Genomic DNA, 17,760 nt, shown 5'->3' on the forward strand with positions numbered 1-17,760 from the left:
GCATTTTCATTTGAGCAACTTCTTTTATTAATTTTCTCTTCTTATATTTTGTCAGAAACTCTACAGTGATAAAATCATAACTGTAAGCTAAATAAATTAAATTAAGTTTTATATATATATATATATATATATATATATATATATATATATATATATTTTTTTTTTTTTTTTTTTTTTTCTTTTGTAAAAAAAAAAAATAATTAATTTATATCCGTCTGCAATCACCTGAGAAATATAAATATGTTTACACTAAATATGTTTCTATTTTGTCTTATTAAAAAATAAAAAATAATTCTAAATTTTTGTAATATCTGGTGTCCAGATTTGCTTATTTGATTAGTAACATAAAAATAGTGCAGAAACATAAATATCTCTTTCCATATGACATATTCTTTAATTAACTTTTTTTTTTAAATCATAAAACCTGTTATTGCAGGATTACAATACAAATCATATCGATTTTCAGTGCGGTCTGAGATGTGATTCATTAGGTATTTGTACATGGCTTATTTAAAAATGTCACAATAAATATTGTTTATAATTAATAAAGTGTTCTGTGCTCTCATATGTTGTCAATGCTAGTGGATTATTCTCCTCCAATCTGTGCTGTGAGTGGATCCATGTGTCATTATTGACTGTATTTACATATCCAAAAAGACTACAGCAAGTGCTATGGTGTTCAGAGAGATCAAACCATGACAAGTGTCACATCCAAAGCGCAAGCATACAGACAGCCGCATTGACAACGTGCTAATACCTAACTGAGCTCTCTGCTTTTTTGTGCATGATGAAAAAATACAAACCAAATTACATCAACATCAACATGTCGTTTTGGCGAACATGTCTTAATATAAATAGCTGAGAAAGAAAACACACGTGTATCAATATATTGGATCTGTGCTTTCCTTTTAAAAGTTAAAGCAGACTAACGGAAAACTTGTCAAAGAAAAAAACCTGATTGATTCACTTTTATAAAGATTAATTTTTATTTAATCTATACAGTGAAGACAATGCAGTGTTATTTTACATTTGATTATTATATTTATGTATCTGAAAAACTATTTTAGATCTACCTAAAAAACCTGAAAAGCACTGTTTATTTAATTTGTGTATTTGTTATATTGCATTAATTTTCTGCTGGTGCTTGTAGGTTGTCTGTAGAAAAGTCTTTTAGCACTGAGCCCATATAGCAGGCAAAAAAAAAAATCTAATAAAGTTTTAAAAGCTTTTTTTTTTTTTTTTTTTTATACATTAATGTGTTTTTTTTTATACAGCTGGAGTACCTTGGTTGTGTTGTTTCCTAATAAGGATTTATATTATTTTACACACTGCATATTTTACCATGGAAACCTGAAAGACTGCTGTTGTCATATTGTGTGTGAATTCTTTCAATTATGTATTTTTCTTTATTTATTTTCTTTAAAGTAGGCCCAACTGAGGAACAGGATGTGAAAATTCAATATAAATGTCCGTGTTATATGTTTTATTTGCGTTTGTGAGTAAATAAAAATGTAGATGGTTCTTTAAAATAGGTAAATAATATAATAATATCAATACATTAATATACTCCTGTATCGAAACGTATTGAAATCGTATTGTAGATTTTTTTTAAGTAACCGTAAAATATCGTGTCGTGACGAACCATCCGATTTACACCCCTACAAATTATGTAATAACAACAGTAATAGATTAATTTATGACAAGAGTGCATCCTCAAAAAATCTACATCATAACAGGAGTCCTGACCTTTGTCACGAAAAGTATTTTTTTGTTGCCTTTTTCCTGATCAAGTTAAAGAAATCATCACAAAGTATATCTGAAAGCTTAAAATCTCAAAATTCATCCTGTGAAAGCCATTTTAAAATCAGACGGTGCATTACCATGGAAATTGTACATCAAAATCATATTACAAAATGTTTTTGTTCATGAATTATAACAAATGAAGTTTAGATTGTGCACTTTCACATCTATGTTCAAATGGAGGTGACAGTTAAAGGGTTAAAGAAGGAAATAATCAGCATTTGTCTGAACAACTTCTTCATTTTCTCTTCTTGTGTTTTGTCTGACACTGCACACAAAACCTCTTCTGTAAGCTAAATAACTGAACTGTGAAGTGAAATGCTGCAAATTATTCTGCTTCTCCTGCCTGGTAAGAAAATATGTTCTTATGCATTTTGTTTGTTGTCCAGTTTTCCTCTAATTAATTTCTAGCTGATTTTAATAAACTGAAAATGTACAATGTAGACCAAATTCTGTGGTCTCTAATAAAACTGTTGCTATTTTGTGTTCTTTTTGTTTTCTAATGACAAGTTAAAAAGAAAAGATTGAAAAGATTTTATTATTACCTGTTGTATATGGAGTTTGCATCTGCTTGTTTTATTAGTGACATAAATATTACAGAATCTTGAATATCATCGCTTATTAATTTATGCCATAATTTTTCTTTATTGTACTTTACAAAAAAAAAAAAAATGCCTTTAATGCTTTTTTATGTGAGCTCAGACTTTTGGATGTTAAATAAAAACATTGTACAATACAGTAAAAACTGTCCCAATAGATGTTCTAGATAATATCTAAAATGGATATTGTGTCAAAAGATGTTTTAATTATTCATTTTGAGTATCTACAGTAACAAGTATTATAATTAATTAAAGCATTCTGTGCTCCTCAGGTGTTGTCAGTGATAAGTGGAGTGTGGGTTATCCTCCTCCGATCTGTGCTGCAAGGGGATCCAATGTCACTATTAACTGTACATTTATTTATCCACATGAATATACCGTAACACAAGTGAAATGGTGTTCAATGAGATCAAACTTTGACAAATGTCACAATCCACCATCTGTTTATGATAGTGAAGCAAACAGTAATCAAAGAAACTTTCAATACATTGGAAACAAAACCTCGGATTGTTCACTTTTGATCAGTAATATTAATCAAGCACATTCTGGAGTGTATAAATTTAGATTTATAACCGATAAGACAGATGGACATTGGACAGGTGATCCTGGAGTGGATATTTCAGTACACGGTAAATATAAATGTTTACTCTGAAAAATTACTGCTGATGCTTTTGTTGTTGTTTTTTGTTAGTTTTTACTAAAAGGAATCTGTCAGTTTCGTTATGGAGTGTTTTTTTTTTATTTGATAGATTTAAGCGTGTCCATGTGGAGGTCAAGAGAACATGGAAGCACAATACCTGGAGACTCTTTGAGTCTGACATGCACTCTCAACTGTTCTGGTAGTTTAGCCGAGGTTCAGTGGTTTAAGAATGGTGATCCGATTCAACAGTCAGATCCCGTCCTCACTTTCAGCAGAATAACCGCTAAAGACTCTGGGAATTACTCTTGTTCTTTGAGAAACTTTAAAACAACTGTGTCTGAAGAATTTACCATTTACATTGAAGGTTTGTTGAACAGATAAATATTTGAACAATTTTATATCTAAACAATCATATTCATATTTGGAAAATGCAAGATTTATTTTGCATACTTAAGTAAAAAAAAAAAAAAAAATTTTTTGTCCTCAATAGATGTCGCCTGGTGCCCAACAGTTCTGATTATTGTGGTGTCTTTATTCTCCCTTGTCTTCATCACTGCAGCTGGGATGCTTATAAGAAGGTAGGACATTTAGATTTGTTTGTACTGGCACACACCAATAAATTACAAATCTCTCAGTCAGTCTAAATAAAACATTAAAGGAGCATTGCGTAGGTTCTAAAATTTCTAACCGTTACTGACACCAGTGGCCGTTAGAGGAACTGCAGCCAGTCTCATGCTCGTTCTCAGTGCGCACGCTCTTTTTTTTTTTTTTTTTTTTTACTTACGAGGAGTGTCCGTGGGTGTCTGAATTGTGCTGGAGGCTGGTCGCTTCTTTCCATCTGCAGAGTCCATTTGAAAACACTATTGCCGCTGCTTACTATAATAGCTGGCGTGCCGTACGGTTGTAAGCCCAAGTAGACAAGAACGCGCCTGACGTCACATTTTGTGAATTTTCGCGCCAATACGGGCCCGACTCCTCCACACTAGTGGTGGAAATTATGATTCTTTCAAGAGATTCGTTCATTTTCAGTTCGTTCACCAAAATGATTCGTTCAGAATCGTTCACTGATTCGTTCAGTTACCATTTCTTCGTATTACACAAAATATGCCAGCAGTTGGTGAAAAAGAGTGTATTATGTGTTATGTCTTAAGTCAACGAACGTATTCACTTGTTACAAAAACTGATCTGGCTTTTAAAATGTGTGCATAATCGCATTCAATATATAAAGTCTAATTAAGTTGTTCAGATGAACAAAGCACTAATTAGCATTTTAATTGTTTGGTCAGACAGTTTGTATATTATATATTCACATTCATAAATCAGGAATTAAACGTGGAGTTCTGTATGCTAAATATCAAAACAAGCGTATGTATGTGCACAGTACCTGTAACTGCGCTTTGTATTTTGCGAGATTGACATGCTAAATGTCAAGTGAGATTTACTCTCATTCATTTTGTTCACGAAAGAGATAAGCGATGTACCAGCTCATTTCATTCACGAACGACATGTATCCATTCATTTAACTCGTTCACGAACGACATGTGTGCCAGTTCAGTCATTTCATTCACGAACGAGATGAACTAAATCATTCAACTCGTGCACGAACGACATGGGTACCAGTTCAGTTATTTCATTCACGAACCGTAAGATCTCTAGATCTCATTCAGAATCATATGAAACTCGTTCATTGAAGGGCGTATTCGTTCACTACATTCAACAAATCACATGCTCTGTCACATCTCATACTCGAAGGCTATTGGCTGGAGGTTGAGTAACTCTTTGACAGGATGAAATGGTTGTTACTCGGTTCACCGAGCTGCGCATGCGCTGCTTATAGCGCCGCGCTGCTGTGGAGGTAGGAACTTCAGTGAATGAGAAATATGAGTCAGTGGATTACGTGAACGAGAACGATTCATTCACCTAAAAGATTCATTCAAAAAGAACGATTCGTTCACGAACGACACATCACTACTCCACACACAATTGAGCCTACAGCCTGATAGAGGCCATGTTGTTTTTTTACAACATGGTTGGCTCATACATGTACAAATGAAAACTCTATCTTAAAGATTTTTTTTTAAGTAAAAACCTCCACATAGCTCCTTTAACTGACAATGCACTAGTCAAATATAGCTCTTTATACAATAGAGCAGGGGTGTCAAATTCAAACCCTAACCCAGGGCCGGAGCCCTGCACATTTTAGAGTCAACCCTAATCAAGCACACCTGATCCAACTAATCAAGTCCTTCAGGCATATTTAAAACTGCATTGTATTTGTGTCGGAACAAAACTCTGCAGGGCTCTGGTCCTCCAGGAAATGAGATTGTTGTCCAGTATTAAACAGAAAAGTGACAGAATCAATGACAGAAAATTCACCAAAAATGAGACAAATTCTGTTGCAAAGCAGCTCTAAAAAGACAATAGCGTCATTATGCAGATACATGATTTTTGTAATCTTTCAATGTTGTGTTGTATAAAACAGCATGATGCGACACTGCAGAATTTAGATTCTTCCATTTCTGCGTTTCTGGTCTGATGCTTTGGCATGCTTATGAATGGAAGTCAATGGAATGAAAAGTCCTACAGAGTTTAGTTCCAGTCCTGCTCCAGTGCTCATACCATGTAGTTTTCAAATAAGCCTGAAGGACTTGATTAGTTGAATAAGGTGTGTTAAATCAGGGTTAAATCTAAATTCTGCAGGGCTCCGGCCCTCCAGGAACTGAATTTGACGCCGCTGGTCTAGTGTGACTGTGGCTTAAGCAAGCAATGTTGGTGTGGGTAAGTGGTTAAGACTTACAGTAAACACAAAGTTGCCAAACTGTACGTAGCCAGAATAACTTATCTAAACTGCTTCAGATCAGTTCATACACTTTTTTGTTTAAGACATGATGAAATAATTTTAAAAAATATATTTTATCATAATCAAACCCCTTTCATGACATCATTAAAGATGTTTGATGTACCAGCTTATGTGCTATTATAATATTTCTGCCATATTTACTCTTAAAAGGGAAGCAAGGAAAACTCCAGGAAAACCAACGGAGAAGAAAAAAGAAGCAGATGCATCTCTTTACTGCACTATTCAAACAACAGTAAATATATTCGTAAAACCTTAACATGTAAAAAAACAAATTATTTATTATTCTTATAAGGGAGTATATATGACATGTGTAACAGTAAGAATCACAACAAGGGTTCTCATGTTTAGCACTGTTCTAGGTTAGAATTGTGTATGGATGTACATAACTACCTTGTTGAAAGCACCAGCGCTGCTGTTCTGGATGCTGTTGTGTTGGGGTTTCCATCAGACTTCTTAACCAACAAGTTTGCTTGGTTGAACCAGCAAGCTCAGGAAAAACCACACTGTTATTCTGAGCTAAACGGTACAAAATATGACAGTTAAAGTCGTGTTCTTTCTTTGCCATCTGTTTGCTGTTAGACCGATGCAGTCTACTCAACCATCAAAACCCCTCAAGAAGCCATAGATGGATTGCAGCAAGTGTAATATGCTTCAAGTGTAAGCCTTCAAGACACAATTTTTCCTCATACTTTATTTCAGGGGTGCTCAATCCTGTTCCTGGAGATATACAGTACCTTCCTGCAGAGTTAAGTAGAAACCCTACTCCAACACCTGTCTGAAATTAATCAAGTGTTCCTGAAGTTCTTAATCAGCTCATGTGTGCTTGATAGGGCTGGAGCTGAACTTTACAGAAAGATAGAGCTCCAGGAACAGGATTGGGCAACCCTGCTTTATTTAACCTGACCAGTAGTTATGGAGATGATACAACATGATTCATTATATTTGACTATGTCAGTCTTGGCATAACATTAATAGTGGATATGAGTTTGTAAATATTTAACTGTAATGATCTTCTTTATTTCTAGGTCAGCAAACACAAAGCAGCAGACTGGTTTAACCATCAACAGAGCAGTGATGAACTGTTAATCTCATGCTTTCAGCAGTGAATATTAACAATTTTGTGTGTGAGTGTGTTTAAGTCTGGTTTTGCCTACATGGTATTGACCAAATGTAAAAAATAGTAAAACCTGAAATCTTAGATTGTGGAATATTAGGGTGAGGGTGTAGTTTAGGGAATAAAATAGCTTTAGCTTAATACCATAAACATATGAACAACAGAAGTTATTGAAAATGATAGAAAGCAAACATGTCTGTGTGTTTTAGATCTAAAATGGTCAAATGAGGAACAGTCTCTGGCTAGTTCTCAAATGTAACCAATATAAACATGCTTCTACCTTTTTAGATAGAGCTTAAAGGTTAGTGAAACTTGACAGGCAAAATTGGAAGATGGCGCCTGTGTTGGCTGGCCGTCTGCTGTCCGCTTCGTCGCTGCCGTTGGCATGCGTTTTTCTCTTTCTTATCTCCATTATGATCGCAAATTGCAATTCCACCCTCGTGTATGACCGCGTAACATTGCTTCACATTCGTAATGTGGTCATGGACTCTGCCTATGGTGATGTTAATGGACATAGAGCATTCCAATCGTCTTTTGCGATCCATCTCCCTATGTACCTGTGCAGTTGTCCTATGGATTTACCTAGAAGAAGGCGCCGGTGGAGGCGCGGCAAACGGGGTGGTGTCGCTGTTCGCCGGAAAACTGCGTTGGCTCGAGAGATCGCCGCGCGGCACCCGTCCTGCGAGTTGGGAGCCCGGGCTTGTGGACGTGGCACAGGAAGGTGTTTTCCTGAGGCTCAGTTCCAGCGGCCATGTGCGAGCATCCCAGTTATTATTTCCACGCATCGTCATGCGATGTCTCTTCATCCTCACCGTGGCGGAGTTAATTCAGGTAACCTCCGGCCTCTGTGTCGTGCAACAACACAGTCGGATAGTGACTCATCTGTACTAAAGATGGCCCTCATCAATGCACGATCCTTGATAAATAAATCGTTCATCCTAAACGAACTTTTTACTGCACAAGCGCTGGACTTCCTCTGTATCACAGAGACATGGCTTAAACCTGGCGAATCCAGCTCGCTGGTTGAATTACTACCGCAGGGTTGTGACTTTCTAAATACCCCGCGCTGCTCTGGCCGTGGTGGGGGGTTAGTGACTGTTTTTAAAAACACATTTTCTTGTCAAATTTTATCTGCATCTTCATACGGCAGTTTTGAGGTGCAATTATTCCAAATACTACTAGCAAATCCTGTCACTATTGCATTGTTATATCGTCCTCCCAAATATAACTCAGAATTTATTAATGAATTTGCTGCATTTGTCGGAGACCTTGTCACTTCTTATGATAAAATACTGCTGCTTGGTGATTTTAATATTCATGTTTGCTGTGCATCTATAACCTTATCCATGGAGTTTTTAAATCTTATTGAATCCTTTGACTTTGTTCAGTGGGTTTCTGGCCCCACGCATCAAGGGTCATACTTTGGACTTGATTTTAACTCATGGTCTATCTGTCTCCGATATCACAATTAGCAATGCAACCTTCTCTGATCATATGCCTGTAATTTTTAATGTCCCATATTTTGGTCATTCACTAAAAGCTCAGTCTATGGGGCGTATGTCTCGTACCCTCCGTGCACATTCCAGTGAGGAGTTCATTGCTGCATTTCATGAGGTGTGGACTTCTTTTAAAACTGAATCTACTCTACATAACCTGGATGCGGATGAACATCTCAGTTATTTTAATTCCACCTGTGCTTCTATTCTGAACAGTATTGCACCTTTAAAGCTTAAATTTCGTAAATCAGTGCCAATTCCATGGTTTAATGACTCAGTGCGCTCTCTTAGGCAGGCTTGCCGGCAAGCCGAGCGCAGATGGAAAAAAGACAAATTGCATGTTTCATACGAAATTATGCGAAACTCTCTTTCCTCATTTCAGAGGGCAGCTAAAGCTGCTAAGAGTAAATATTTCTCCGATTTAATTATGCTTAATAGAAATAACCCGCATGTGCTGTTTTCCACTATTGACTCTGTGTTAAATCCACCTGTTAATCTTTTTCCTGAGCCTTCTGTCTTGCTCTGTGAAAGTTTCGCAAACTTTTTCACTAATAAGGTATTGGCTATTAGATCTAAGATGTCTCAGACAGGACATGTTTTGCCAGAGATTCCACTATATTCCGTCACATGGTCTGTGTTTGAGCCACTCCGCTTTCAGGCCTGTAAGGAAATTGTGGATCGTCTTAAGCCTACATCATGCCTACATGATATTGTTCCATCACATTTCCTAAAACAAAATGTGGGTGCTATGGGTTCAAGCCTGCTGTCAGTCATCAACAAGTGCTTACATACGGGCACTGTTCCTGTCTGCCTCAAACAGGCTGTGATAACTCCTTATATTAAAAAACCTAATCTAGATCAATCATCTCTCTCCAGTTTTCGACCCATTTCAAATCTCCCTTTTATTTCAAAGATTATGGAGAAAGCAGTTTTGGTACAATTACAAACTTTCCTGTTAAATAATTCAATTAATGAAGTTTTTCAATCTGGTTTTAAAGCTTTACATAGCACTGAGTCTGCTCTTTTTTAAGACTTCTTAATGACATATATTTTATCACAGATTCTGGCAAACCATTGGCTTTGATCCTCTTGGACCTAAGTGCCGCTTTTGACTTAGTAGACCACAGCATTCTTCTGTCACGCTTGGAGTCTTGTGTAGGACTTCGGGGTTCTGTCTTACAGTGGTTTCACTCTTATCTGTCAGATAGACGTTTTACTGTTCAGTTAGGTCAATATTCATCCTCTAATAAACCGCTTAATTGTGGTGTCCCCCAGGGATCAATCCTTGGGCCGGTGTTATTCTCTCTATATTTACTTCCTCTGGCCACTATCTTTAAAAAATATGGTGTCTCCTTTCATTTATATGCTTACGACACCCAACTTTACCTTCCCCTGCAATGCAATAATGATTCTTCTCTTCAGCCACTGTTAGACTGTCTGAATGATCTTAAGGCATGGCTTTCCCTCAATTTTCTTCATTTAAATGAAAACAAAACTGAGTTTATTCTGTTCGGCCCCAAGGAAAACTGCGATTTTGACCTTGACCTCGGCCCTCTCACCCCTTATAACTCAAAGTGTGTTAGGAATTTGGGCTTCTTATTTGATTCAAATTTAAAATTTGATAAACAGATTTCTGCTGTAGTCAAGTCATGTTTTTACCAACTTCGCCTTCTCAGTAAAGTAAAATCCATTCTTTCAAGAAATAACTTTGAAATAGCCATTCATGCCTTCATTACCTGTAGGCTTGATTACTGCAACTCATTGTACTATGGCAGTACCCAGGCATCTATCTCCCGCCTACAGCTAGTTCAGAACGCAGCCGCTAGATTGCTTGCAGGGAAGCGTAAGTTTGACCATATAACACCTGTTTTAATGTCCCTTCACTGGCTACCAGTCAAGTACAGGATTGAGTTTAAAATTTTATTATTTGTTTACAAAGCTTTGAATAACCTGGCACCGCAATATTTAACTGAACTTTTGGTTCCTTATACACCATCTAGAAACCTGAGATCCAGTGACCATGGCCTCCTAACAGTCCCTAAAGTAAAACTAAAAAAACGTGGCAATCGATCTCTTGCTGCCGCAGGCCCGAAGCTATGGAATAGCCTTCCGATGTTTATTAGGCATGCCCCGTCTATCTACATTTTTAAAACTCAGCTAAAGACTCATTTATTCTCCATGGCTTTTAACACTATATAGCTATATTATTACTGCTCGCTTGTTCTTTTTTTTGTATTATATATGCATGCTGTATCTGTTTTATTTGTTCTACTGTGTTTCTTTGATTGCTTGTGAAGCACTTTGGTCAACCTTGGTTGTGTTTTAAATGTGCTATATAAATAAATGATTGATTGATTGATTGATATTGCTAAGAGTTGGGAGTAGATGGTTAAACAAAAAATAAAATGCTTCTCAGATAAACATTGCTTGATATAAATAAATTTAAAAACAGAATTGCAAAATACTGAAAAAATTACACTAATAAATGTATTAATTATGAAACATTCTAGGAAAAAAATTAATATAATAATGAATAGTCACTGTTACAATATAAATATGAAGGCTACTCAATGTAAGTAATAAGGCTTCTCTAGTTATGAATCTGTTTTGTATGGATTTTTAACATTTATGTACATGGCATTTGACATTGTAGCTCATGCAGTTGTGGAGTGATCTTTTGTGTGTTTTGCTTTTAATACTTTTCAATTATTTTAAAGGACTAATGAATCTGCAACTTTGAATTGTTATAAACCAAATATGCATCAGAAATGTGTTTGTGATTATTATTATCTTTGTAAGCCAACATGATCCTATAATATGATCTCACCAACTGATTGATTTTACTTATATCCAAAAAGACTAGCAAATAAACTTTATTTAGCTGACAGTCCATATTGCACATTAGCACCATTTAAAAGAGAGAGAAAAAACATATCTTATATATTTTATGCCATATTTTTTCTCTTTCTCTTTAATCCTCACACTTTCTTTTTATTTCCAATTTGATGCACTGGAAACCAAAAGAAATAAAGGAAGGAAGTGTTTGGCAAATAACAAGACCATTCAATGCAATATAAATCAAATCAAATAATTCATAAAAAGCTAAACTCGTTTGACAGTAAAAAAAAAAAAAGAAGAAGAAGAACAAAACAAATTCAGGCTTTTTGATGGAGCTTCAAAATCTTCAGAAGCATTTCCTCTATCAAATAAACAAATAGTTTTGGATATTTCATATTTTAAATGAACTCACATTATCACTCGAATCTAAGAGGTTAATGTTTTTTGCTCAAATAAACTATAGGCCTAATTGTTAATTTCCTCTGTGTCTTCCAAAACCCATATGACTTTCATCAGTGGAACACATAAAAATAAGTCATTTGTAGTAGTATGTCTCTACAGTATATGTCTGTTCATTTAATACAGTTGAGCGAATGGTGACCAAAATTGTCAAGTAAGATTTTAATGAATTAAAGGACTCTAATATGGTGTATTCCAAGATGCACTGGAACTATATTGCATTGTATCTAAAGATGTAAAAATAGTACAAAGCAATTTTACCTGACCGAAAAGATAATGTCAAAAATGTAAATCGTTATAGCTTTGGAGCATATACATCTCTAGATGGGAAGATGATGTAAAAAACAAAAATGAATAAATAAAAAATTGTAGACTTATAGTTTTCAATCTTGCTCTTTTGGTCCTTGTGTTAGTCCATCAATGCTAATGATATTAGGAAGGAAATGGAAATCAACATTTGTCTGAGCAACTTCTTCATTTTCTCTTCTTGTGTTTTGTCTGACACTGCACACAAAACCTCTTCTGTAAGCTAAATAACTGAACTGTGAAGTGAAATGCTGCAAATTATTCTGCTTCTCCTGCCTGGTAAGAAAATATGTTCATTTAGTGCATTTAGTTTGTTGTCTAATTTTCCTCTAATTTAATTCTAGCTGATTTTAATAAACTGAAAATGTATTGTATATATACAATGGAAACTAAATTCTGAGGCCACTGATAAAACTGTTGCTATTTTGTGTTCTTTTTGCTTTCTATTGAAAAGCTGAAAATAAAAGTTTTAAAATGTTTTATTCATACCTGGTGTATGTGAAGTTTGCTTCTGCTTGTTTTATTAGTGACAAATATTGCAGAATCTTGAATATAATATCTATTATTAATTTATGCCATAGCTTTTCTTTTTATTACTTAAAAATAATGCATTTAATGCTTTTTTTATGTGAGCTCTTTTGTATCCATTTGTATAATGTAAATAAGTTCTTAAAAACTGTCCCAACAGATGTTCTGGATAATATCTAAAATGGATATTGTGTCAAAATATATTTTAATTATTCATTTTGAGTATCTACAGTAACAAGTATTATAATTAATTAAAGCATTCTGTGCTCCTCAGGTGTTGTCTGTGATAAGTGGAGTGTGGGTTATCCTCCTACGATCTGTGCTGCGAGGGGATCCAATGTCACTATTAACTGTACATTTATTTATCCACATGAATATACCGTAACACAAGTGAAATGGTGTTCAATGAGATCAAACTTTGACAAATGTCACAATCCACCATCTGTTTATGATAGTGAAGCAAACAGTAATCAAAGAAACTTTCAATACATTGGAAACAAAACCTCGGATTGTTCACTTTTGATCAGTAATATTAATCAAGCACATTCTGGAGTGTATAAATTTAGATTTATAACCGATAAGACAGATGGATGTTGGACAGGTGATCCTGGAGTGGATATTTCAGTACACGGTAAATATAAATGTTTACTCTGAAAAATTACTGCTGATGCTTTTGTTGTTGTTTTTTGTTAGTTTTTACTAAAAGGAATCTGTCAGTTTCGTTATGGAGTGTTTTTTTTTATTTGATAGATTTAAGCGTGTCCATGTGGAGGTCAAGAGAACATGGAAGCACAATACCTGGAGACTCTTTGAGTCTGACATGCACTCTCAACTGTTCTGGTAGTTTAGCCGAGGTTCAGTGGTTTAAGAATGGTGATCCGATTCAACAGTCAGATCCCGTCCTCACTTTCAGCAGAATAACCGCTAAAGACTCTGGGAATTACTCTTGTTCTTTGAGAAACTTTAAAACAACTGTGTCTGAAGAATTTACCATTTACATTGAAGGTTTGTTGAACAGATAAATATTTGAACAATTTTATATCTAAACAATCATATTCATATTTGGAAAATGCAAGATTTATTTCACATACTTAGGTAAAAAAAAATTAAAATAACATTTTGTCTTCAAAAGAGGTCGCCGGTTCCCCAACAGTTCTGATTATTGTGGTGTCTTTATTCTCACTTGCTTTCATCACTGCAGCTGTGATGCTTATAAGAAGGTAGGACATTTAGATTTGTTTGTACTTGCACACACCAATATATTATAAATCTCTCAGTTGCTCTATACAGTCAGCCTATATGAAATAATTTTTTTCTTTAGAAAGTACAAAAAAAAGTACATTTTGTGTAACTGCCAGGGGAGTTTTGTAATGCTTATGAGGCCAGTGGTTAAGACTTACGACACAAAGTTGCCAAAACTGCATGTAGCCTCAATCAGTTGTATTGTGTTATACTTATAGAAAAGCATTGTATCAAATTTTGTTTTAGGATTTAACGAAATAGTCTAAACTTAGTGAATAATGTTCTGGTAATTCTCAGCCAGTATGTTGTCAATTTTTCTAAAAAATTTTCCCAACAGCATTTCTTTATTCATTAAATAAGGAGTAATGAAATAATAATTGTAAATATTTCTGTCAGAATCAAACCCTTTTCTGAAAATCATCAAATATGTTTTATGTATGAGCTAAATTGCGCTATTTATAATGCATTTCTGTCACATTTACTTTAGAAGGAAAGCAAAAACTCAAAGAAAACCAATGGAAGAAAGAGAAGAAGAAGTCCAGGATTCTCTTTACAGCACCCCTCAAAAAACTGTAAATATATTTGTAAAACCTAAACATATGAAAACAAACAACATTTATCAGACACTTTTATCCAAAGCTTACAGTGCATTCAGGCTAATTTTTTTTTTTTATCAGTATGTGTGTTCCCTGGGAATTGAACCCACAACCTTTTGTGCTGCTAACACAAGTCTCATTTGGTCAACCAGTTTTATCAAGAAAAAAAAAACCCACACTGGTTATGCTGAGCTAAGCTGGTCTTTTCAGCAGGGTGGAAAATAGAAAAAAGGATGACAATTGCACATAAAGACATGTTCTTTGTATCTGTTTACTGTCAGGCTTACACAAACCTAACGGAAGCCAAGGATATACAGCAGGAAGATGAAGTAGAATATTCATCTGTCAACATTAAACCCAAACAAATGCTTCAAATGTGAGCATTCAATACACATAAAACTGTGTTAAAATACATACTGTAATTGCTTTATTTAATCTGACCAGTAGTTATGGAGGTGATGCAGCACAATTCATCATATTTGAAATCATATTTCTTTACGTAATATGAGTTTGTGAGTATTTCACTGTTATGATCTCCTATATTTCTATAGATTTGCAAACACAGAGAAGCAGGATGATGCCACCATCTACAGCGCAGTGATGAACGGTTAATCTCATACTGTACATTCAGCAGTGAAGATACAGTACTGTACTGTAACATGTTTGAGGGTCTGTGTGTTTTATCTTTAAAAATGTCAGATGAACTGTCTCTGGCTAGTTCTCTTTCTTATGTGCTTCATTTGAACAGTTTTAAAAACATTGTGTTGCAGCTGCGTTGAGAGTAGACAGAAAACTCAGATAATCATTGCTTGATAGCAACAAACAGTAAAAAGAAAAAAAATTAGAAAAGAAAATGCAGTGAGTAAAGAAAAACTTTAATAAGTTAAAATTAATTTAATAAATTCATTAAACTAAGAAACATTGCTTTTGCTTTCTGTGGTATTGCTTTTTAATACTTTTTTATGTAAATAATGTTTTAAATGTGCAACTATTCTCAGGGGCGTCGCACCCGTGGGGGGTGTGGGTGTTTTAACACCCACACTTTTCCCGGTGAGAGGGTTCAACCCCGCACGTTTTCTGCAGTTTTTCCGCAGTTTTGCTCAAACGCCTTACTTTCGTTTTTTGACTAATGCTAATTGATATTATTGGGATATTTTTCAGCAGCTAGCTAAATTCGTTTATGTAACGTTATGTGGCATGCAATGTATAACATAACTGTGATGAAGAAGGCAGGGAATTGACGAGGAGGGGGGACAAACTGCCATTGTTAAGCAGTGTATTTATGGGTTCATTGCCAGTGCAACTGATTTTGATATTTTGAGCATTGTTTGTTGATTAGCTGAATACTTTTGTGGATACTTACCTGTTGTGTTTGATTGTAACGTTACCTGTTGAGGAGAAAAAAGTGAGAAATGATGACATTGTTTGCATACCTGTTGAAGAACTATGAAAGAAAAGTGTATATTATTTTAATGTTTAAAAACAGTAAATTGTTTCATTATTTATACCACCAGAGAAAAAGCTTTGTGTGGGCGTTTTTTTTTACTCGCCTTTTTTTTTTTTTTTAAATGTAGGATTATTTTTTTTCCCAGCCAAACGCTGCAAGCCGGAAATCCGGCAAGGTGCCGGAGAACTTTAAGCCCTTCATTTTGTACCCCTCTGTTATTGTATTCATCGCTTTTATTGTTTATAAACAAACCACATCCATCCCCCACACTTTTGAAAAGCTTGCTACACCCCTGACTATTCTTATAGGACAAATAAGCATAATAAAGTTTTGGTGACATTTTTATTTGTTTTATTATTATTTTATCTTTTTAAGCCTACGTGATCTCATAATTTGATCTCATAACTGATCAAGTTTCAGTGATATTCTTAAACCTGACTCGCAGGTTAGTTGACGTCAACATCGCACATTAGCGCCATCTAAGGGAGATTCATTCCACTGCACTGTTCCCATGACAACGACTTAACACACGGAAGTTGAGCGGGGGCTTCCGATGCACAGGCGAGGTAAAAAAAAAAAAAATTATATCATCAACTTTAATCATTCTATTTATATATATAAATTTAAATATATATACAGTACAGACCAAAAGTTTGGACACACCTTCTCATTCAAAGAGTTTTCTTTATTTTCACGCCAGATGACCTGGCCTCCACAGTCACCGGACCTGAACCCAATCGAGATGGTTTAGGGGTGAGCTGGACCGCAGACAGAAGGCAAAAGGGCCAACAAGTGCTAAGCATCTCTCGGGGAACTCCTTCAAGACTGTTGAAGACCATTTCAGGTGACTACCTCTTGAAGCTCATCAAGAGAATGCCAAGAGTGTGCAAAGCAGTAATCAAAGCAAAAGGTGGCTACTTTGAAGAACCTACAATATGACATATTTTCAATTGTTTCACACTTTTTTGTTATGTATATAATTCCACATGTGTAAATTCATAGTTTTGATGCCTTCAGTGTGAATCTACAATTTTCATAGTCATGAAAATAAAGAAAACTCTTTGAATGAGAAGGTGTGTCCAAATTTTTGGTCTGTACTGCATATATATATATATATATATATATATATATATATATATAAAAAGTGAGCACTTGTGGCGAATTTTGCTAGGTAACTTAATCTCATTTTTATTCATCGTAATCTGACCTGTTGTTTTGTATTTTTGTTTTGATATTTTGTTCATGTTAACGAAAAAAAAAATCGACAATAATAATTACATATGTTGCATATACTTAGTTTTCAAAACAGGACCTTAAAATACCAATACACAAATAAATAACCAAAAGAAATAGAATTAACGTCACAAAAGTTCATTTGTTGACATTTTCGTGACCTTTATGTCTTTGTAGTTGGCTGCTCTTCATTCATGACTGAAAAATGACCAGATTTCGTGAGCGTTCAGGCCAAACTGTCACACAATCCTCCTGTCCAGAGCAGTCTGATAGCTAACAGATACATCCAGATACATCCAGCAGAGACTCAGGAAGGGAAGCTTCGGCTCTGTTTACATCGTTAAAGACACAAATGCAGTAACAGCAGAGAGACTGTAAGTCCTTTAATATTTCTCCCCACCAACGTTCTTTACAGGAGTGATTCACTTATAGCCTGCTTCCAGAGGCCCCACATTGACAATTAAATTTAATCTTCTAATACTTAGGTTTTTGTGGAGAGAGTTCCACTCCATTGATCACCATGCATTTAGTCATGATATAGAAGTCAAGGCAGGGTTATTTATGGGTAAGCAAAGAATATGCTATAACATACTGTCATAAAT

At 35.1% G+C, this 17,760-nt stretch overlaps 2 protein-coding genes across 2 annotated transcripts; both read left to right on the forward strand.

The window, feature by feature from the left end:
- Positions 1-2,118: 2,118 nt before the first annotated feature.
- LOC132157941 (uncharacterized) lies at positions 2,119-3,643 on the forward strand. Its single transcript, XM_059567187.1, has 4 exons — positions 2,119-2,149; positions 2,672-3,028; positions 3,149-3,403; positions 3,530-3,643. The coding sequence occupies exons 1-4, from the start codon at positions 2,119-2,121 to the stop codon at positions 3,619-3,621; spliced, it is 735 nt and encodes a 244-aa protein (XP_059423170.1). The 3' UTR covers positions 3,622-3,643.
- Positions 3,644-7,345: 3,702 nt separating this feature from the next.
- On the forward strand, positions 7,346-15,263 carry LOC132157942 (uncharacterized). Its single transcript, XM_059567188.1, has 8 exons — positions 7,346-7,511; positions 7,579-7,878; positions 12,915-13,271; positions 13,391-13,645; positions 13,773-13,860; positions 14,370-14,454; positions 14,760-14,854; positions 15,030-15,263. The coding sequence occupies exons 1-8, from the start codon at positions 7,346-7,348 to the stop codon at positions 15,088-15,090; spliced, it is 1,407 nt and encodes a 468-aa protein (XP_059423171.1). The 3' UTR covers positions 15,091-15,263.
- The last annotated feature ends 2,497 nt before the right edge of the window (positions 15,264-17,760 follow it).

This window comes from Carassius carassius, chromosome 15, assembly GCF_963082965.1.
Source record: "Carassius carassius chromosome 15, fCarCar2.1, whole genome shotgun sequence".
Taxonomy (NCBI): domain Eukaryota; kingdom Metazoa; phylum Chordata; class Actinopteri; order Cypriniformes; family Cyprinidae; genus Carassius; species Carassius carassius.

Bases quoted from the DNA above. Each gene is read 5' to 3' on its own strand.
- LOC132157941 (XM_059567187.1), top strand. From the start codon at position 2,119: ATGCTGCAAATTATTCTGCTTCTCCTGCCTG. The intron at 2,150-2,671 runs GTAAGAAAATAT...TGTGCTCCTCAG, and splicing joins TATTCTGCTTCTCCTGCCTG to GTGTTGTCAGTGATAAGTGG. The intron at 3,029-3,148 runs GTAAATATAAAT...TTTATTTGATAG, and splicing joins AGTGGATATTTCAGTACACG to ATTTAAGCGTGTCCATGTGG.
- LOC132157942 (XM_059567188.1), top strand. From the start codon at position 7,346: ATGGCGCCTGTGTTGGCTGGCCGTCTGCTGTCCGCTTCGTCGCTGCCG. The intron at 13,646-13,772 runs GTTTGTTGAACA...TGTCTTCAAAAG, and splicing joins ATTTACCATTTACATTGAAG to AGGTCGCCGGTTCCCCAACA. The intron at 14,855-15,029 runs GTGAGCATTCAA...ATATTTCTATAG, and splicing joins CCCAAACAAATGCTTCAAAT to ATTTGCAAACACAGAGAAGC.